Source organism: Doryrhamphus excisus, linkage group LG6 (assembly GCF_037039965.1).
Source record: "Doryrhamphus excisus strain RoL-2023G ecotype Guam linkage group LG6, RoL_Dexc_Guam_v1.1, whole genome shotgun sequence".
NCBI classification, from domain to species: Eukaryota; Metazoa; Chordata; class Actinopteri; order Syngnathiformes; family Syngnathidae; genus Doryrhamphus; species Doryrhamphus excisus.
In genome coordinates, this window is record NC_136362.1 from 10,198,150 (window position 1) to 10,221,460 (window position 23,311).

Sequence of the window (23,311 nt, forward strand, 5' to 3'; positions counted from 1 at the left end):
TCGATTAATTGACGGGGCTCTATTATTAATTTCTAATAAAAACACATACATTACATGCATTTTATCAGTAAAAATAAGTGTTAACATCCGAGTTGATCGGGCATCTTTTGGCCAATTGCCTATTATTCTCTAATGCCTATATTTGGCTGATTACCCATTATTTTCTAATGACTATAATCAGTCGATTAATTGGTGGGGCTCTATCATTCATTTCTAATAAAAACACATACATTACATGCATTTTATCAGTAAAAATAAGTGTTAACATCCGTGTTAATCGGGCATCTTTTGGCCAATTGCCTATTATTCTCTAATGCCAATATTTGGCTGATTAATTGGTGGGGCCTTATCATTAATTTCTAAGAAAAACACCATTTTATCAGTGAAAAATAAGCGTTAACGTTTGTGTCGATCGGTCAACTTTTGTCCGATTGCCGATTGCTGATTATTCGATAATGACTATAAAAGGCCCTAATTTACACTGTACTGTTTTATTGTAAACAACTTATTTATTTATTTTTCATTTACTTTTTTAATTTACTTTTATTTATTTTTTATTTACTTTTTGTTTTTTTTTTACTTTGTTCATTTATTTATTTATTTTATTATTGAGTATTGATTAAGAAGTGCGTCATTTCTGTCCAAATATGCAAGCTTTTGAAAACAACAGCATTTTATGCATATTAATGTTCATACGTCTGGGTGTCTGTGTCTCACAGCCAAAACAAAAAGGTCACTTTTGTTTGACTTTTACTTGATACTGACACATTTCTATTTCTTCTAACACTTCCAGGGCCAAGAGACGAAGAGCGGCACATGAAAAAAAAAAAAAGCAATCAATCCCCCGACTGCAATTTCTGGGAAAGAAACTACATCAAGCTTTTCATGCCTGAAGCTTTGTCAGACTTCATCAGGATATTATCGCTGTATGTGGGCCATCAGCGACGGAGCCTGACTGCGAGTCTGAAATGGGGCCACAAGAGCGAGCAACAGCAACCTGAGAGGCCACCAGAATGTAGGTTAACTATAAATTACATAACACGCTGAACTGAAAGAACCCTCGCTGTCTGTGACAGGAAGAGCAGGTATGGCTGAAGATGAATGATAACCTTGAGGTGTTCATTTGACGCTTGAACGGAAATCAGGGTTGACTATAGCTGTCAATGACTCGTCGACTTCACTGTGTTGATGGCAGGCCGGAGTCGGCGGATACTGCAGATTTTGATATCGATCTGATACCAAGTAAGTACAGGATCACTATTGCAGATGCCTGTAGTGATACCATTCATTCATTCATTCATTTTCTACCGCTTATCCTCACAAGGGTCGCATGGGGGTGCTGGAGCCTATCCCAGCTGTCTTTGGGTGAGAGGCGGGGTACACCCTGGACTGGTGGCCAGCCAATCACAGGGCACATATAGACAAACAACCATTCACACTCACATTCATACCTATGGACAATTTGGAGTCGCCAATTAAGCTAGCATTAAACCGGAGTACCCGGAGAAAATCCACACATGTACGGGGAGAACATGAAAACTCCACACAGAGATGCCCGAGGGTGGAATCGAACTCGAGTCTCCTAGCTGCGTGGCCTGCGTGCTAACCACTTGTCCACTATGCAGCTGCCATGTAAAAGTTAGTTCATTTTCTACCGCTTATCCTCACGAGGGTCGCGGGGGGTGCTGGAGCCTATCCCAGCTGTCTTCGGGCGAGAGGCGGGGTACACCCTGGACTGGTGGCCAGCCAATCACAGGGCACATATAGACAAACAACCATTCACACTCACATTCATACCTATGGACAACTTGGAGTGGCCAGTTAACCTAGCATGTTTTTGGAATGTGGGAGGAAACCGGAGTACCCGGAGAAAACCCACACATACACGGGGAGAACATACAAACTCCACACAGAGATGGCCGAGGGTGGAATTGAACTCGGGTCTCCTAGTTGTGAGGTCTAGGTGGCAAATGTGTAAATGTGCAAATATACAAGTGTACAGTGACAGTTATGATGTTGTCACTACCAACAGCACTAAATTCATCACATAGCAACTTAACACCCAAAAGGTGTACCTGATACAAACCTGATACCAGACTGGTGGCCAGCCAATCACAGGGCACATATAGACAAACAACCATTCACACTCACATTCATACCTATGGACAATTTGGAGTCGCTAATTAACCTAGCATGTTTTTGGAATGTGGGAGGAAACCGGAGTACCCGGAAGAAAACCCACGCATGCACGGGGAGAACATGCAAACTCCACACAGAGATGCCCGAGGGTGGAATTGAACCCTCGTCTCCTAGCTGTGAGGTCTGTGCGCTAACCACTCGACCGCCGTGCCGCCATGTAGCGATACCAATACATTCTAATACATTAATTTTGACCCCAAATTTAATAATACACTGCCTTGCATGCACATGAAAACTATAAAAAAAACAAAATACGGCCTAGTCTATATGCTCCGTCAGTGAGTCCGTCAGAGTCCTCCACTCAAGCTAAAGTGGGTCAAGCATATAACACACACAGCCTTCTCTCGGCCAGCGCACTTGACCCAGCAGGTATTAGAGCTGTATTTTAGTGAGAATCATCAAATCAAAGTACCGCATCAACATGGAGTCAAAGCTCCAGCTCCAGGGTATTTTGTCTGCCTTTTCCATCTGTTAATCTGCCACGCACTCTGAGCAATGAGCTTCATTTTCCTCCCAGTCAGGGACAGCCTGTGTCGCCTGTGATTATCTTTAAAAGCAGGACGCTGGAATGTTTGTTCATCCAGTCTAGATTTGATCATCAATCTATAAGTTCTTTTCATTAAAAAGCATAAAATTCCAAAAATTGAACAACCTTATTGTGACAATATTATAAAGATATTTGACTGATAAGAAAACAATGGAGATTTACAAAAGGAAGTAAACTAGCCAAATGGGCTTCAAACAAATAATAAAACTAGAGTTCAGCATTTTTTCTTACATAGGGACATGAGTATGAATTATTTTTCAAAACATTATTACTGATACGAAATTAATGGAGATTTATATGAGGAAGTAAACTAGCCAGCCAAATTGGCTTGAAAAAAAAACCCTCCCATAAAACAACAAAAAATATGTAAAATAGCTGCTGTTTTGGGCATTTTCTTACTTAATTATTTTTCCAAAACATTGATAGTTGTAAGAAAATATTGGAGATTTACAAGAGTAAGTAAACTGGCCAAAATGTTTATGTAATATTTATTATACTTATGATTTAATAAGTTGTTAAGTTGTTGCTACTGATAAGAAAATAATGGAGAATTAGAAGCGTGAGTAAATTAGCTAAATGGGCTTGAAAGACACCAAAAATAAACAGTATTTTCATGAGTTTGTAATTTACCTGAATGGGTTTTTAAGAAACAAAGCAAAACATACATAAAAAAATATATATATAAATTATAAAAATTATAAATACAAATATAAATTATAAATGTATTTTATTTTATTATATTTTATTACATTTTATTACATTACATTACATTACATTACATTGCATTACATTACATTACATTACATTATATTATATTGATCTACATGTATATATATATATATATTTAATCATACTTTGTTTCTTATACATACATATGCTATACACATGCTGTGTGTGTATATATATATATATATATATATATATATATATTGTGAAGCACCATGAAGTGCGTGTGCAGCTGGAGGTTGAAAGTTTATTTAGCTCCCTGTTACGTCACTGTGCTGTGGCTGAGCACAACAGACTGGAATCGGAGAGCAACGGCGCTGACAAAAAAATGCAAGATAGATCGCACACTGACACGCTTTCTTTCGTTTGTCATACCATCCAAGTTATGGACTGCTTTGTCTCCTTATTTGCTACAGTTGGCTTTTTCGACGAACGGCTCTGGTAGCATTTAGCTAGGGTGTAAAATACTTCGTGTGTGACATGTATTAGCATGTCTATATGGCTGACTATGTTATAGTCACCAGGTTGTGTCATATTTTTGTTTTATTTTTTATCAAAGTACATTTTAAGGAGGGACAGCTAACCTGCTTGCTAGCTAGCTATCGCTTTGCTAGCCGGAAATGAACGGGGGTAGGTAGTTATCTCACTGCTGCATGTATAGTCTTTGGGAGGTGCCAGCAGAGTCCTGAGGCGTTCAAGCAGCTACTACAGTGTAACATTAGCTCCTCACTCACACACACACATACACATACACACGCTTACTGCAGACCCACAACTTCATCCACATCATTATGCTACTACGGGAGCCGTGGTGAGTAAATTACACGTGAACCGCGTTTTTTTGACACGCATTTCTATCTGTTTACTTTCTGACCTTTTCACCGTTATCGTTTCATTGGTGACGTCACTATGACTCCCTAGCCAGTCCCGTGCAGTTTGGGTTGTTGCACAGCTGTTGGACTATTTCAGAGCTCATCCGTACCCGAGACGGAATCGATCACTATGGTACGTTTGTGTAGCACTGCGAGCTAGAACAAGCGTTGTAATTGTAGCTGACAAGTCTCCGCAAAGGGGTGAAGAGGTCAGCGGCATAATGACTGTTATTATACCGTAGCAGGAAACGGACTCCTTTCAAGCGAAAAGTCATGGAGTTGCACAGTGGCTTAGCGTGCCTGCTGCTGGCGCCGCAGTTACCTTTTAATAAACAACTCGATCATTTTCCAAGTCCACATGAGCTTGCATGGGCTTAGACCTTCTAAATAAATGATGCACTCCCAGCAGAGAGCCACATGGAACATCTAGGTGAAGCCAGATGCAGCACTAAGTACACTGGATGGGGTGTTTAGGGAATAGGGACTGTATGTGCATATGTGTATTATTTTTTTCTTGAATATTTCAACAAAAATGCTACAAAATGACATTATTGTGTCCATAATGTTACCAGTTTATTCTTGGAAAATTGTGACGTATGTTCTTGTTTGAAGACATATTTTTTTCTGAATGTTTGGATTTAACGCTCATAAAATTGCAGCTATTTTTTTTGTCATTTTTGGTTTATTTTTTCCCACCTAGGTCCAGATTTGTTTTTAATATATTGAAATATTGACTTTATTCCTGTAATATTTTGACTTTATTCTCATGACGTTCTAACTTTATTATGTTTATTTATTTTATTTTTATTTATTTATATTTATTTTTACCAGTTTATTCTCGGAAAATTGTGACGTATGTTCTTGTTTGAAGACATATTTTTTTCTGAATATTTGGACTTTACTGTCATAAAATTACAGGGTTTTTTTATTTTTGGTTTGGTTTGGAAAATTTTGACGTATGTTCTAACGACACATTTTTTACTGAATGTTTGGACTTTACTTAAAATCATAAAATTGCAGCTATTTTTTTTTCATTTTTGGTTTATTTTTTTCCCGCCCAGGTCCAGTTTTATTTTTGTAATTTTCCCCCCCGAAATAATGACTTTATTCCTGTAATATTTTGACTTTATTCTCATGACGTTCCAACTTTACCCCTCCAATAATTACAGGTACAAATTTATTTAATGTTTTGTTCATTTCTCATTATTTTATTTTTTCTTGAATATTTCAACTCTTTGCTACAAAAATGGCATTATTGTGTCCATAATGTTACTGGTTTATTCTCGGAAAATTGTGACTTATGTTCTTGTTTGAAGACATATTTTTTTCTGAATGTTTGGATTTAACGCTCATAAAATTGCAGCTATTTTTTTGACATTTTTGGTTTATTTTTTCCCACCTAAGTCCAGCTTTATTTTTGTATTTTTATTTCCCAAAATAATGACTTTATTCCTGTAATATTTTGACTTTATTCATCGTGACGTTCTAACTTTACCCCTCCAATAATTACAGGTACAAATGTATTTATTGGTTTGTTTGTTTGTCATAATATTACAGCTTTTTATTCTTTAATATCTCAAATGCTAATTTTTTTTAAATTACATTATTCTCATAAAATTAAGACATTTTCAACTTTTTTTCTTTTAATATTTGGACTTCTACTTTTTAAATTTTTGCTTTTTTTTTAGTTTTCTAATTAAATTATATTTTTAGTATATTAAAAATCCTAACTTTTTCCACAGAAAGCCACATACTGAAAATCACTTTCATATTTTTATGAATTTAAAAAAATAGTGGAAAAGCTGACAAGAAAAACTTAAATATATATTTCAAAACAAACATTTGTTTTATTACTAGTATTACTAGTTAAGTTATTAGAATAAACATTTTCACTTTTTTAATTTTTTTTTTTTTTTTTTTGCATTTTTGTTATTTTACTGCAAATGGCCCTTGAGCCACACTTTGGACACCCGTTACCGAAACGGCACAGGATGAAAAACGCACACAAAATGCACACAAACCACTCAAAAACAAACTGCATGAAACTGCAAGTTCACTGAGCCATTATCACAAGGGTCGCAGGGGTTTGCTGGAGCCTATCCCAGCTGACTTTTGGTGAGAGGCGGGGTACACCCTGGACTGGTTGCCATCCAATCACAGGGAGAAGCATTATTAATGATATTATTAATAGCAAATAGCCTTGGGGCCGCACTTTGGACACTCCCGATCTAAACAGCGCCTCTTGTTTTAGTGCATATTTGTCGCCGGGTGCACAAACACACAGAGACACATCCTGAACGCTTGTGTTAACTTAGGACAGCGGAGGAAAGCAACCTGTCAGTGCAGATCAACCAGAAGCCTCGCCACTGTTTACCTGTAGCATTTTATAGCTGCCGGGAGGCTTGAAGGCTCGCTTTGAGCCGTACAGAAAAGCAATCATTTCAACGTTAGCTTGTTTTTAAACACCATTCCTACTATAAAAGCCAAGAATTGTAATGATTAACTTGGCTTGCTGTAAATGACTCAGCACATGTTTTGACACGGATCATGTTCCCCCTGGTGAAATTATGCTTTTTTTTTTTTTTTTTTTTTTTTTACATTCTTTAACTAGCAGAAACCATCCTTTATTTAATCTTGCCTGCCTTCACTCACGCCTTTCATCTAAAAGCACTGCTTGTGTAATAAAGTGTGACAGATATTTCAAGATTTTTCCAGTACGCTCCACTTTTCCTCGAAAAGCCCTCCTGATATGGCTTTTAACCCTCAGCGTTTGGATTCACCCCCCCCCCCCAAAAAAAAAAAAAAAAAAAATTGCCTCTTTAAGCCCTCCCCAGGCCTCACAGCGGTCACCAAAAACATGAGGAATCACTGGAATGTTAATTACCCTGCCGGGAGAAAGAAAAAGCTGTTAAATTTTTTTTCTGAACGGACTCAAGTCAAGCGCAAAAAAAAACAAAAAAACCCATAAATGTTAAGGATACGTGCTATCGATATGCAATTAGCTTAAACAAACTAGTTGCTGAAAACCGGCCTGGCCGCCACTGATGCAGCTTCTAACTCTTTCATGCGAAGCCTTAAGCATGTTATGTACATGCAGTATAAAGTACTATGCATTGCTGTAATAACCTTACGTCACTGTAATGCCATTCAGGTGATACAGTACTCCGTCAAGGCCTAACTGTTGGGTAAAAATAGTCAAAATATGTGTTTTTTCCTTGTTTATCCAGCTTAAGTCATTCAATCCCAGACGTTTTTATAAAAACATCCCTCTTATTTAGTACCGACCACTTTTGACTGATTTCATATATATCGTATTTTCTGGACTATAATTCGCTCCGGAGTATAAGTCGCACAAGTCCAAAAAATGCATAATTAAGTCGAAAAAAACATACATAAGTCGCATTTATTGCGGGTAATTTATTTTACAAACTACTTGAACAAAACAGACATTCCGTCATCTTGGAAGGCAAGTTCTAACACTAATAAAAGAATAGAAAACAGGCTAAATAAATGTAAGATATGCTAACACAATGGGCCGCACTGGAGTATAAGTAACCTTTTTTTGTGGGTAATTTATTTTACAAACTACTACTGTATTTTTTTTGGATCAAGTAGTTTGTATAAATCGCATTTTTTGCGGACAGTTTATTGTACAAACTGCCGTATTTTTTGGTCAAGTAGTTTGCATTTTTTGCGGACAATTTACTTTACAAACTACCGTATTTTTTGGTCAAGTAGTTTGTAAAATAAATTGTCCGCAAAAAATGCAAAACAATTAATTTTATAAAGTACCGTATTTTTTGGTCAAGTAGTTTGTAAAATAAATTGTCCGCAAAAAATGCAAAACAATTAATTTTATAAACTACCGTATTTTTTGGTCAAGTAGTTTGTAAAATAAATTGTCCACAAAAAATGCAAAACAATTAATTTTATAAACTGCCGTATTTTTTGGTCAAGTAGTTTGCATTTTTTGCGGACAATTTACTTTACAAACTACCGTATTTTTTGGTCAAGTAGTTTGTAAAATAAATTGTCCGCAAAAAATGCAAAACAATTAATTTTATAAACTGCCGTATTTTTTGGTCAAGTAGTTTGTAAAATAAATTGTCCGCAAAAAATGCAAAACAATTAATTTTATAAACTACCGTATTTTTTGGTCAAGTAGTTTGTAAAATAAATTGTCCGCAAAAAATGCAAAACAATTAATTTTATAAACTGCCGAATTTTTTGGTCAAGTAGTTTGTAAAATAAATAGTCCGCAAAAAATGCAAAACAATTAATTTTATAAACTACCGTATTTTTTGGTCAAGTAGTTTGTAAAATAAATTGTCTGCAAAAAATGCGACTTATACTATGAAAAAAGTATCTCCGGAGTATAAATGGCACAAGGCCAAAAATGCATAATTAGGTAGAAAAAAAACATACATAAGTCGCACTGGAGTATAAGTCGCATTTTTTTGCGGACAAACACATTTTACGCTCAAACCTCATAGCTAGGAGACCCGAGTTCAATTCCACCCTCAGCCAATTTTGTGCAGAGTTGCATGCGTGGAAAAACATGCTAATTGGCGACTCCAAATTGTCCATAGGTATGAATGTGAGTGTGAATGGTTGTTTGTCTATATGTGCCCTGTGATTGGCTGGCCACCAGTCCAGGGTGTACCCCGCCTCTCGCCCGAAGACAGCTGGGATAGGCTCCAGCACCCCCGTGACCCTCGTGAGGGTAAGCGGTAGAAAATGAATGAATGAATAATATTATACAGTTGGCTGCACAGTGAACGAGTGGTTAGTGTGTACATGCCTCGCAGCTAGGAGACCCCAGTTCAATTCCACCCTCTTTTTGTGGAGTTTGCATGTTCTCCCCGTGCATGCGTGGGTTTTCTCCGGGTACTCCGGTTTCCTCCCACATTCAAAAACATGCTAGGTTAATTAGCGACTCCAAATTGCCCATAGGTATGAATGTGAGTGTGAATGGTTGTTTGTCTATATGTGCCCTGTGATTGGCTGGCGACCAGTCCAGGGTGTACCCCGCCTCTCGCCCAAAGACAGCTGGGATAGGCTCCAGCAACCCTTGTGAGGATAAGTGGTAGAAAATGAATGAATGAATCGGAATCGGACGTTATCTCCCGATCAGGACTCAAATATATGGTTAGCTTGAATGCTAATGTTTGTAATAGCGGTAGAAAATGAATGAATGACCGAGAAAAAATCAGATATTAACCGATTTTATGCGTTTGTAACCCATGCACACGCCCAGGTCTACAACCATGGTCCACCGAATGATAGCGGAGGGCGCTCTAGCCATCGAGCAAAAAGCCCGATGTAAAGCATCATGTGTAATGTTTTATTGTTTTCATGCAGAGTAACGACAATGGCGGGTCTCCTGAAAAGGAAGTTTGCTGAGATAGAAGACAACTGCTCTTCCTCTTCTCTGTCGTCCTCTTCGCCCACGTCCTCCGAGTGGGAGTCGGACGGGGAGGGCGGTTCCTCAGACGCGTCGGATTTTACACCCCACAGCCCCCCGGCGCCGACCAGCTTACCCGGTGAGTCTCCGAGCCAACAACTTTTTCTTTCAAATAATGCAACCCCCCCCCCCCTGTTCTTATCTGTCCACTTCCTATTAATGTTTTTATTATCACGCCGCGGCAGCCTTATTATGACTTACTGATATGAAAATGCTAACCTCGGGGCTGTTGTGATAACGCTCACCTCGGGGGCCGTCTGTCCAGTTGTGCAGAAGATCATTTGCCTGAGCAATAGGATGCCGTGGAATCTATTTGAATATATATTTTTTTTTTTTATCGCATCGGCTTCACTTGATGCGTGCGTATTTCGACAAGTTTGAACATATTTTAGCGTGACGCTATGTGTTACCGTTTCAGGTTTTTTTTTTTTTTTTTTTAAAGCCGTCACGACTGAGTCATGATGTCAAAGAGAGGGGCTTTTTTTTTTTAGACATGCAGACACAGGCTGAGATCAGCTTAGTCAGCTGGCTTCGCTTGTTTACTGTCTGTTGGGGCAAGAATTCATCCTCGCTGATGTGCGAAGGTCAGACAGACTTTTTTTTTTTTTTTTCTTAAAGCAAACTGTGAAACTAAACAGTAAGCTGGCGCGTTACCTCCCTGCAAAAAAGATTCCCAACATGGTCGTTTTTTTCCCCCCTCCCACCTTCTTTTTCTCTCTGCTATTTTATTTGGTAACAACACAGCTTTTTGCAGGAATTTTTCAAAACATATGGTGTTCATTTACTAATAATAATAATTTACTTTAACTAATAATAATAATAATAATTCATTCATTTTCTACCGCTTTTCCTCACGAGGGTCACGGGGGTGCTGGAGCCTATCCCAGCTGTCTTCTGAGGGCGAGAGGCGGGCTACACCCTGGACTGGTTGCCAGCCAATCACAGGGCACATATAGACAAACAACCATTCACACTCACATTCATACCTATGGACAATTTGGAGTCGCCAATTAACCTAGCATGTTTTTGGAATGTGGGAGGAAACCGGAGTACCTGGAGAAAACCCGAGGAGAACATGCAAACTCCACACAGAAATGGCCGAGGGTGGAATTGAACCCTGGTCTCCTAGCTGTGAGGTCTGGGTGCTAACCACTCGATCACCGTGCAGCCCCCTAACAATCATTAATTCATTCATTCATTTTCTACCGCTTTTCCTCACGAGGGTCACGGGGGTGCTGGAGCCTATCCCAGCTGTGTTTTGAGGGCGAGAGGCGGGGTACACCCTGGACTGGTGACCAGCCAATCACAGGGCACATATAGACAAACAACCATTCACACTCACATTCATACCTATGGACAATTTGGAGTCGCTAATTAACCTAGCATGTTTTTGGAATGTGGGAGGAAACCGGAGTACCCGGAGAAAACCCACGCATGCACGGGGAGAACATGCAAACTCCACACAGAGATGGCCGAGGGTGGAATCGAACTTGGGTCTCCTAGCTGTGAGGCCTGTGTCTTAACCACTCCCACACCATGCAGCCCGCATCGGGACATCCCTACTCATAATATTCCAATAAAATTCTAACTTTGTCTGGTTACATTTTTTTCCCTTAATACATTGGCTTCATACTTTTTCCTTTTTTGTGGTAATTTTTTTTTTAGTTTTTTTTTGTTAAATATGATTTTTAGGGGGCTGCACGGTAAGCACACAGACCTCACAGCTAGGAGACTAGGGTTCAATTCCACCCTCGGCCATCTGTTTTCTCCGGGTACTCCGGTTTCCTCCCACATTCCAAAAACATGCTAGGTTAATTAGCGACTCCAAATTGTCCATAGGTATGAATGTGAGTGTGAATGGTTGTTTGTCTATATGTGCCCCACAACTATCGGCAACCAGTCCAGTGTGTACCCTGCAGCTCGCCCAAAGTTAGCTGGGATAGGCTCCAGCACACTCCGTGACACTAGGAGACAAGGAAATACTGACAAGATTACATCAAAAACATCAAGTTTTACTTCAAACTGAATTTGAGTGGTTAGTGTGCAGGCCTCACAGCTAGGAGACCTAAGTTCGATTCCACCCTCGGCCATCTTTGTGTGGAGTTTGCATGTTCTCCCCGTGCATGCGTGGGTTTTCTCCGGGTACTCCGGTTTCCTCCCACATTCCAAAAACATGCTAGGTTAATTAGCGACTCCAAATTGTCCATAGGTATGAATGTGAGTGTGAATGGTTGTTTGTCTATATGTGCCCTGTGATTGGCTGGCCACCAGTCCAGGGTGTACCCCGCCTCTCGCCCGAAGACAGCTGGGATAGGCTCCAGCAACCCCCGCGTCCCTCGTGAGGAAAAAGCGGTAGAAAATGAATGAATGAATGAATAAAACAACCATAAAAATGGCGGAAAAAAAGAGTAACACATGAAGGTCATATTAATAATACTATACTGACATATAATGTATATTTGTTCCGAACATCATCTGATGGACTATTGTTCAATCGTGAACCTTGAGGATTAATCAAAAATAACAGCTGTTCAGGCATCAATAACAAACTGAAAAGTCATTTTTAAAAACTCGCTTTCTCTCCTTCTTCTTCTTCTCAGCTGCCTCCATTGTGAAAAAGCCCAAGCTGGTAAAAAGGCAATGTCACGTGCGCTTCGACCAGGTGATGGTGTTCAGTTTCCCTCGCTGCCAGGGCTTCACCAGTGTTCCCAGCCATGGAGGTGCCACTCTGGGTATGACGCGGCGGCACAGCGCCATCTGCAGGTACACAGTAGCGGAGCATGAACTGGAGCGGCGGTGCAGGCAGAGGAGATTCGATGCGCTGAAACAGGAAGTGAGTGTTTAGTGTTTAGTTCACTTATGTGCATTGGCTTTGTTTATACTTAGATTTTTCTCTTTTATAGCTGATCAGCAGCGAGGAAGGCCAGCTTCTAAATGAAGACGTCCACATCAGCGACGCTGAGCTGGAGGATGGGGGTTCCCTACAGCCGTACTCCTCCAGGCAGCGGCATGCTCTGCTGCTGGCGGCTGGGGTGAAGCGCATCGACAGGGAGGAGAAGAAGCAGCTTCACGCTCTGCGTCTGTCCAGAGAAGCTTGCGGATGCGACTGCCAGGGCTTTTGTGAGCCCGAAACCTGCGCCTGCAGCTTGGCGGGTATAAAGTGCCAGGTAAGGATCAATCAATCAATCAATCTATCTATCTATCTATCTATCTATCTATCTATCTATCTATCTATCTATCTATCTATCTATCTATCTATCTATCTATCTATCTATCTATCTATCTATCTATCTATCTAGCTATCTAGCTATCTTAGCTATCTTAGCTATCTTAGCTATCTTAGCTAGCTATCATAGCGGCGCATGTACACACGCGATTGGAATATTCCTTTCCATGTATACCAGGGGTCTCAAACATGCGGCCCGCGGGCCAAATGTGGCCCGCAGGACACTAGTTTGAGGCCCCCCACCTTGATATGAAAGTTTAATGTTAGTGCGGCCTGCGCAAGTTTGATATGGATGCTGTATGGTATCATGTACCCCAGAAGAAAATGATTACGTTTGATTAATGTTCATGTTAAAGGTTAAATAACTGTTAATAGTTATCCTCACTATCCGTGTGGAAGTGGTAAGTTTTTGGCTATTTAAGTTGAAAGGAAATAACTTGAAGGCTACCGTTTTAGGTCGCTAGCTCTCTAGTTTGCGAGTTAGCATGTGTCTCAAGACCCTGCAGTTGCGCAATATGTTGTAAATAAAAAGAGTATAAATGTGACTATAGTCGTGTTTTGTCATGTCTACAGGGCTCTAATAATGTTTTGTTCATTTTAATCTGAAAAAAATAATTTGTCTACCCACCAACTATATGTGGTTTCTTATGTTTTTATTATTATTATTATTATATTTATTTATTACTGATTGATTTTCTTTATTCTTGATTTGTTTATTTATTTTTCATCTTATTTTGTGCAGAAAAATAAAAATTAAGATATTTGAGAACAGTGGAATTTTTTATCAGAGATTTTCTTGTAGAAAATTGAAACCAAAGCAAAGTTTATTAATTTTTCTGTTTTTAATAAATGCGTTTTTTGTTTTTTTTTTGGAAAACCTGATGCGGCCCAGTCTCGCCCAGACCCTAGTTCCAGTGGCCCCCAAGTAAATTGAGTTTGAGACCCCTGATGTATACCATTGCTTTCAGAAAGAGAAAAACTCCTCATGTCAACATGGCTAATGACTAATATTTAAATTATTCGATGATCCATGGTGAGACAATCCAGAGTTCCAACAGTCTTTAACATTGTCTCATCCTCCGACCCCTTCCAGGTGGACCGCTTCACCTTCCCATGTGGCTGCACGAAGGACAGCTGCGGAAACACCGAAGGACACGTGGAGTTTGACTCCAAGCGTGTGCACACACATTACATCCACACTGTCATGCGACTCGAATTAGAGCGACGACTCCAAGATGAAGCAATTAGCCGAGAGGACCGGTCAGGAATTTCTGAAGACCACGTCGGGTCTGAAGAGCCGATTGAGGCCCGTGCGGTGACGAAGTGCCCCTTCGGTTTCACCTTGGAAGAAGACGACCTCGCTCTTACTATTCCCACTAGCCCTTCGTTTATTTTGCGATCAGTGATGGAGGAGAACAGCTGCAGCAGCGACATGACCGAGTCCTCTTTTTCTTCCTCCGACTGCGACGGCGGGCGTCTTCAAACCGGTCATGAAGTAGCGCCTTGTACCCTTAGCATCTGTGACTCTGAAAATAATAACTACTCTATGTGTGACCAACTGAGACTCATGGCAGCGCCACTGACCCCGAACAGAAGCAGTTCCACAAACACGACTCCCGACAATGCGGGACCGCTTCCAGCAAACACTTTCACAGACAATCAAAACAAAACAGCAACGGATTATCTCGATGAAAATGCAAACCAAGCCAGGGACCCCTTTGAGGATGAGGATTCCCTGGAAGTTTTTCCAAACACCCCTTCCCCTACTCTGGACTATCCTTCCTCCAGGTATATGGACCCAAGCCTGTCCTCGGACTCAGACCTGGAGTTCTTTGACAGCGACTATCCACCCGGACCGCTGCATAGCTCGTTTAAAGAGCGCAGACACTCAGACAGCTTTCACCATCTTCAGCTGATTAGCTCTGTTTATTTGCCTCCGTGCGAGTCGAGCGCCTACCTCCTGGAGTCTCTGATCGGTCTGACTGAGTCAAGCCCAGAGCAGCCTTGTGATAATCAGCTTTTTTAGCAAAAAATATTTGTTTTTATATGAATAAGAAATAATTTTCGAGAATATTTAACAGAGAACTGCTTGTGATTTTGTGGTGTTCTGCTTTTTAAATCATATGTTTCAGAGAACTCACACTGTCTATTTCTAATCTACGCCATATTTTTATTTATGAACTTCTGTGCTAAGCTTTGATTTGTTATTTAATTTTCTCTTATTCCTTGGTCACAAAAATATTTGACACTCAATGGATGCTACTTGCCTCACAAACTATCAATTTATTATATATATATATTAATATTTTACTGTTGTGTCAGATTATAGGTTATTAATTATCATGGCTAGTAATATTTTTTGATGCCTTCAAATATATTTCTGTACTGTAATAATAAATTAAACATTTTTTTATTTATGAAGTGACAGCTTCGGGTGTGTTCAGTGAGTTTAAATTGCTTTCTAATCACAGATTATTTTTTACATATTTTTAATCCCCAGCAGCTACAGGTGCAGAGCCCCGGTTCATTAAATTCCATTGACATTGCCTTTAGTGAAGGGCCTTTATTTTACAAAAAAATACTAATACAAACAATTATATGACGTTATTAATCGTGTTTAAAAAATAATAAAAATATCAAATTCTACCACAAAAATATTTAAAAATAATTTCGTTTTACTGTATTTATCTTTAGTTCTATATACGTATTTAAACTCCAGGCAGCGCTTTCTTGATCGATCGGCGCACTGCTCGATTAGTCTTGTCTGCAGACAAGATGGCGGCGGACTGTCAGATGTGATCATTTATAAGTTCATAATTTTCTGCCTACATTTATGTTAAGAAGCTCCTGCTGAGATGGGTTTAACGCAGAGTTCGGATGTCTCCGAAGGCGGGACGTATGGATACCATGTCCATGGGGTAAGACCTGTTTTATTTTCATTATTCAATCTTCGGATTAGACATCAGAACGACGGCTTATCTATGCTAACAGCTAAGCTAAGTAGTCTGTCCAGACTCACCGGTCGAACATGTCGATGTGATACTTCTTAGGTGGTTTTTAATATACTGACGTTTAAGTTGTTAAAGTCAGGGGTTCATTTTGTAGCTACGGAAACAACGACAGTTTGATGTTGGAAGGTTCAATAGCTGTTCATGCTTATTTAGCTTTGTTTATTTAGCAAACTACAGTGTAGCGATACTTACTGTATACAGTCGTTTCTCGCCACCTAACGCTTCGAATTTTGCGGTTTCACGTTCGCGTTTTACTCGAAAACACGCACATTTCAGCAAATGTTGCTTTTTTTACCCAAATTAATCATTTTCTAGCATAAAAATGGCTAAATGAACTCAAATACAAATATAAGACAATCAGAAAGCATTCAAAAACACTGTGAATAAAATGTAGTGTTCTAAGATGGTCACTAGGTGTCAGTAATGTTACCATTATGTTCAGTGAGCATGAGGATTATTTATGTCTTATTTGGTCTACTATATTAGGTAATGGGAGTGTTATTTCTTGTCTCCAGGGCTCTAAAATCATATTTAGAAGATTGTAAACAGGTTTTATAGGCTTTAACTGGGAAATATTAAACTTAAAGACTCCCCACTGAGTGCATGCTTGAACACTTTTTATTTTTTTGACAGGTGCAACCAAATTCGCCTGCAGAAAAATGTGGACTGCAACCCTTCTTTGACTTCATTCTGTCGCTAGACCACAAACGACTTGTAAGTTTACTAACAGCAATATAACAGAATATGAACCCATGGCTATAGACGATGAGTTTGTCGTTGTCGTGTACCAGAATGAGGAAAATGATCAACTGAAGGAGCTCCTGAAAGCCAACATGGAGAAAGCGGTGTGCATGGAGGTGTTCAGCACCAAGAGCATGAAGGTTCGGGAGGTGGAGGTGGTGCCCAGCAATATGTGGGGAGGACAAGGCTTGCTGGGTGCGAGTGTTCGTTTCTGCAGCTTCCAAGGAGCCAATGAGAATGTCTGGCACGTGCTGGTGAGGATGAGAACATTACGGTTTCATCTTCTGTTTCTTTCAGTTTCAATATTAAGTTTATATCTGGCAGGATGTGGAAGCGAGCTCACCCGCTGCCCTCGCCGGCCTCCGTTCCCACACCGACTACATTGTTGGAGCGGATCAGGTGCTGCAAGATGTAAGAATTTCAGAAATCGTCATCACGCGAGATGATAATTAGTACTAAGATGTGTTGACCCAACTCGCAACTCATTTCCAGTCAGAAGACTTCTTCTCGCTGATTGAAACCCATGAAGGGAAGCAACTGAAACTGATGGTGTACAACACACTAATGGACGCCTGCAGGGAGGTGACAGTGACCCCGAATGGAGCTTGGGGAGGCGAGGGCAGGTATGGGGGTAACCTTCATTTCATGATGTCTCCAAGCAGGCCATATTTGTTTTTTTTCTTCTTGATAAGGACTAAATTATAACCATCTTTGTTTTGCCGTGACCCATTCTCACGTTTAGTTTAGGTTGCGGCATTGGGTATGGATACCTGCACCGAATCCCTGCACCTTCTGATGTGTCCGTGGCAACGCCCCCGGCCGTCGTCCCGCCTCCTCCTGAGGAAAAACCACCTCCAGAGCTGCCTAACCATGGATTCACAGAGGTACCTGATGCGTTTGCAACTGCAGATTCATCGACCTTCATGCTGACCTTGATTGATCCCGTTCTCACTGACACATCTTAAATTTAGTCCGCCGTAATCTTGACTATGAAGCTCTAATACAGGGGTCTCAAACTCAATTTACCTGGGGGCCGCATCAGGTTTCCCAAAAAAAAACGCATTTATTAAAAACAGAAAAATGAATAAACTTTGCTTTGGTTCCGATTTTCTACAAGAAAAGCTCTGATAAAACATTCCACTGTTCTCAAATATCTTAATTTTTATTTTTCTACACAAAATAAGATGAAAAATAAATAAACAAATCAAGAATAAAGAAAATCAATCAATCAGTAATAAATAAATATAATAATAATAATAAAAACTTAAGAAACCACATATAGTTGGTGGGTAGACAAATTATTTTTTTCAGATTAAAATGAACAAAGCATTATTAGAGCCCTGTAGACATGACAAAACACGACTATAGTCACATTTATACTCTTTTTATTTACAACATATTGCACAACTGCAGGGTCTTGAGACACATGCTAACTCGCAAACTAGAGAGCTAGCGACCTAAGTGGTAGCCTCCAAGTTATTTCCTTTAAACTTAAAAAGCCCAAAACGTACCACTTCCACACGGATAGGGAGGATAACTATTAACAGTTATTTAACCTTTAACATGAACATTAATCAAACGTAATAATTTTTTCTGGGTACATGATACCATACAGCATCCATATCAAACTTGTGCGGGCTGCACTAACATTAAACTTTCATATCAAGGCGGGGGCCTCAAATTAGTGTCCTGCAGGCCACGTGTTTGAGACCCCTGCTCTAATATATATGTATAAGAAATTCACGACTCCACCTGAGATCATTCTTTGGTTGTACCTTATGCTAACCGCAAGCCTGATTTTAGGCACCCTTGATGGCGCCATCAAACCAAAGCGAGGATGTCTTAGACTTAAGGCGGATCACCCTGCAGGACGCTTCCCCGCCTCCACCTATCCACAGTGTCACAGATTCTGGTGAGTTGAGAAGACATTTATCGTCAAGTGGGGGTGTTTGTTATCTAGACCAAGCTTTTCCCAGCAAGGGCCCACTAGCTAAGATGACAAGTTATACAGTCTATGTACAGTATTTCTAGGAAAAACTGTTAAATCTCCTCATAATAGTTAGTTTATTCGCATAATCTGAACTTTTTCCTTAACCAAATCTCAAGTTTTTGTTAGTTAATATTGCAACATTTTTCCTTGTGAGAAATACAACATTTTTTTTCTTATTATGTTGACTTCATGTTTACACTTAAAGCTGTTTTATTTTAATGTTCCCACCTATTTCAACTTTCTTCTTATCCATGTCCTTCTCTCAGCTATGACTGTATTCTCACAGTATTTCTACTTCATAGTCATAATATTTGTCCCCAACCTGAATTTCCAAAAATGACGCATTTGATTTTGTTTTCACAATATTCCGACTGTAAAACAAAAATATTAATATTAGCGATATATCAATAATACACATTTTGTCTTTAATAATTCCACTCTAAAATTATGTTATTCTTCCTCATAATATTATGAGTTTATTGTCATAAAATCGCACCATTTTTTATTTTGTGTGTATATGTGTGTGTGTATATATATATATATATATATATATATATATATATATATATATATGTGTGTGTATGTATATATATATATGTGTATGTGTGTGTATATATATATATATGTGTGTATATATATAGTCTAAAATATATATATTGTTTTTAATTTCATTTTTCAAATAGTTTGACTATATATTTTAGACTATTTATATATATATAAATAGTCTAAAATATATAAAAAGTCAAAACTGTATATCTATCTATATATATATATAGTCTAAAATATATAAAAAGTCCAAATATTTGAAAAATGAAATTAAAAACAAAAGAAAAATGGTGTGATTTTACATAATATAATATTTTATTATATATATATTTTATATACGTATATAAAATTTATTTTCTATATTTTTCAAATATTTTGACTTTTTATACATATATACATATATACATATATATATATACATATATATAGTCTAAAATATATAAAAAGTCTATATTTGAAAAATGAAATTAAAATATAATAAATATTATTATATTAATTAATTATATTATTATATTTAAAAAATATATATATGCTATGACTTTATTCCCATAATATTTTGAGTTTATTCTCATAATATTATTTATTTATTAAATTCAGTTGTTGTTTGGAGGTTGTTGCATTTAGAGGCGAAAACAACATGAAAAACTAGAGAGGTGTCTACAGGCGAATAGCGGAGTTCGACTGTGTGGGCTGATTTTCTCACTTGTTATCTTTTCCAGGCTTGTCTGACTCTGAAGCAGCCTTGACCAGCCCAGATCCCGCCGATCTGTCGGACAGGCTGGATGCGTCCGTATCGTCGATTGACATGAACGACACCTCCCTCGCGATAAACGACGAGCGAGACAACGAGATCTCTGGTATCGGTAAGTTAGGTCGCAGCTCGTCCCTGGTGGAAGGTTTAGAAATGTTCCATTGAACAATAGCGGTTCCAGGATTGACCCCTGGGGCATACCACATCATTTGGTCTAAGACACAGTTACTCATTCCAACAAAGATCCAGGCACTAAAAAGTCCAGGACAGGAAGTGCTTTGTTGGAATTAGTAACTGTGTCTCAGACCAAATGGTGTGGTGTGCCCCAGGGGTCAATCCTGAACCCACTATAGTGCAAACAATGCATGCAAATTGAGTTGGAGGAAGTCAGGTGGGATACATTGTGGTTATTTCCGAGACTCTTTGATTTCCTGTTCTGCAGAGGAGCTTGACGGATCCGAGCTGCAACCTTCCAAACAGACTGATCCCCAAGATCCGAGCCCTTCGGTGCCCATGGATCTCACCACCACGATGAGCCAGCTATCCGATTCAGGTCACCTCCATTCTGACTCTCTCTGCGAGTCCAGTTCTAGCCCGAGTCCACCTCTAGGTGCACCGTGTCCCTTTACAGACCCACCGGAGCCCTCCAGTCAAGAACCTCCCTCTTGTTCACATGCTACTGATGATCTTCCAGGTGAGCCACAGGTCGATGATTTGCCCTGTCAGGGATTTGAGGATTCTCATCCCAAAGATGAGACTCCCGCTCATTGCTGTGAGCATGAGGACAATGAAGACGAACCGCACGAGTCGGAATAAGACCGCATCAGGCCACCACGTGGACAGGGTGAAGGATCGAAAACTGAACCAGCTTCAAGTCGAAGGGTACTGGTTTTTCTTTTTTTTTTAATGTTAGACGATCAAGTTACTTCTAATTTATAAGCCATGAGGCCATTATGTGCTTCGATATATTGTCATCTAATGCAATAGGTAATGACACATGATTCTGAGACCCCAATTCTATTAGTCAGGGGTGTCCAAAGTGCAGCCCGGGGGCCATTTGGTGTCTTGAAAAAAAAAAAAAAAGATTATGAAAAGTATTATGAGGGAAAAAAAGCTATGATCTTATAAGAAAAAGTCGTAATTTTTTTAAATGATTTTCATAATGTTGCAATATAATGAGGAAAAATAACATCCTGATGATAGCATAAAGTTGAAATATCGATATCTACGTCCATGTGTGGCTTTAGAGGCTATGAAAGTGGCCCCTTGAACCCTCCCATTTTTCACTAATGTGGCTCTTGCCGCAAGTTTGGACACCCCTGGTGGACACTTTTATAGATGATATCTATAAATCTATATATCTATATATAGATGATATGATAGCACAGAAGCGTTCCAGTGGATCCCCGCACATATTCACCAGTCAGCATTCATCAATCATTTAATTATTTGTAATAATTTTTTTTCTCCAAAAATAAGCATTTATTTCCTGCAGAAAGTCGGTAATAACAATAAATAATATAATATAATAAATATGTCATATTAGAGGTAAAATGTGCAGAATGTCAGAAAGCCCACACTTGTCACACATTTATGCTTTCATCGATTATTTTTAATTTTTTCATCAAGTGCCGTAATGTCGCGCTTTATTCGTCGGTGCTTGAACGCACCGCAGCTCTGTACTTTGACTGGCTATATACTTTAAGTATAAGTGCGTCTGCTTACGCCTGGATTGTTTATGTAGCTTGTTAGCGGCACGTCACATGTTCCCAACTAACTGTTGCTTTTATTGCAAATGTTGATCCAAAATCAGATGAAAATATCAATGTAAGTCAATTACTTGTGGCTTTTGGCTGGTAGGCGTGGGGATCCACTGTAGTTTCTGTAGAAATACCGACATCATTTTTTTTTTTGTTTTTTTTTTCTCAGCCTATCCGTTAATGTAGAGCTCACTTATGTTGCCGCTTTTGTTTACAGCGTATTACCCAATTCTACTGCAATTTTACCATCTATGCAACATTAGACAATTGCAATTGAGACTTTTTCATGTGTAATTAGATAATATAGTTAAGGTGCTGTTTAGTAATTGTTTGTTTTTTAATGGGGGGGAGTATTTATCATTTTAAATAGCTTCTTTTAGTAAAAGGAAGTATTTTTGCAGATATTCTATCAATGAATTGTATGTTTTTCTAATGTGAGGAATGACTTTAATGGGATAACTGTCAAATGAGATGAGAATTTTGATAGTAAAACAACTGGAACACTAAAACGCCCTTGTTATTTCCAATTTACAATGGAGATCATCTTCAATTCATAGAACATCTTTGCATAATTTCTAGGGGTGTCACGAGAATTGGATCTGCAAAAAAGGAGACTTTAATGTTAATTTTAAAAAATGTACAATGAAAAAATATTAGTATACTAATATAATTTCTACGTTTACGCTCTTGTGCATTCTGTGTGTATGCTAGCAGCCCCGTCTCCACCCACTGCCAAACAAGATCACTCCATTCATATCATCGCTCTATGGAACAAACGCACAAAGATGCTCACAAATTAACTTATTCATTATTGTAACAATAGAAATTTAATCGAAATATTGTCGCATTTTAATATCACAAGATCTTGTGACACCCCTAATAATTTCCAGAAATGTGTCATTGTTAAACCATTCCAATTTATTTCTCCGGAAGCCTAAAATGTACATATTTCACATATTATTACAACAGTGGATTTTACAGTTTTGCGATTTTGTGATAATTGGGATACCCATCTTTTTTTTTTTTGTTTTGTTTTTTTTGGGGCCAACCATAGCTCACTTGGCTTGTTCACCATCACTTGTACAATAAAAATATGCCCTGCTTGGTGACACACCAAGACAGAAACATATATATATATATAAATATATTACTATTCACGTTTTATTATGCTTCTATGTAAATGAAATATACATTAGGAACATCCCTCACTTTGATAACATTGCTAATAATGACCCAAGCATAAAGCGAGATTTATATATATTTTTTTATAATTTCAAATTGCTAAGATGATTTAAACAACTACACACATTCTTAAGAGTAAAACTGCAAATTCAAGGTTGTAGTGAATACAACAAATGCCATTTGTGTCATCCATGTCAAGTTGCATCATCCATGAATGTGCCTCGAAGGAAAAATTGGAAAAATAACTGTTTGGTATTATTAACTGTACATCAAAACAAATGCAACCCCCCCCCCCC

General features: G+C 38.7%; 2 protein-coding genes across 4 annotated transcripts; both read left to right on the top strand.

The window, feature by feature from the left end:
* Positions 1-982: 982 nt before the first annotated feature.
* On the top strand, positions 983-15,459 carry LOC131125722 (cysteine/serine-rich nuclear protein 1-like). 3 transcript variants are annotated; one of them, XM_058067535.2, is made up of 5 exons: positions 983-1,242; positions 9,706-9,887; positions 12,409-12,641; positions 12,712-12,975; positions 14,128-15,459. In XM_058067535.2, exons 2-5 carry the CDS (start codon positions 9,716-9,718, stop codon positions 15,058-15,060), a joined length of 1,602 nt encoding a protein of 533 aa, XP_057923518.2. In that variant the 5' UTR covers positions 983-1,242; positions 9,706-9,715; the 3' UTR covers positions 15,061-15,459. The 3 variants fall into 3 exon arrangements, with proteins under 3 accessions (XP_057923518.2, XP_057923517.2, XP_057923519.2); XM_058067534.2 differs by lacking the exon at positions 983-1,242 and adding an exon at positions 3,926-4,283; XM_058067536.2 differs by lacking the exon at positions 983-1,242 and adding an exon at positions 4,320-4,477.
* A 329-nt stretch (positions 15,460-15,788) lies between these two features.
* Positions 15,789-23,309, top strand: gorasp1a (golgi reassembly stacking protein 1a). The gene is made up of 9 exons (XM_058067538.2): positions 15,789-15,952; positions 16,679-16,759; positions 16,837-17,040; positions 17,111-17,197; positions 17,279-17,409; positions 17,529-17,670; positions 18,590-18,698; positions 20,042-20,185; positions 20,516-23,309. The coding sequence occupies exons 1-9, from the start codon at positions 15,890-15,892 to the stop codon at positions 20,887-20,889; spliced, it is 1,335 nt and encodes a 444-aa protein (XP_057923521.2). The 5' UTR covers positions 15,789-15,889; the 3' UTR covers positions 20,890-23,309.
* Positions 23,310-23,311: the final 2 nt, after the last annotated feature.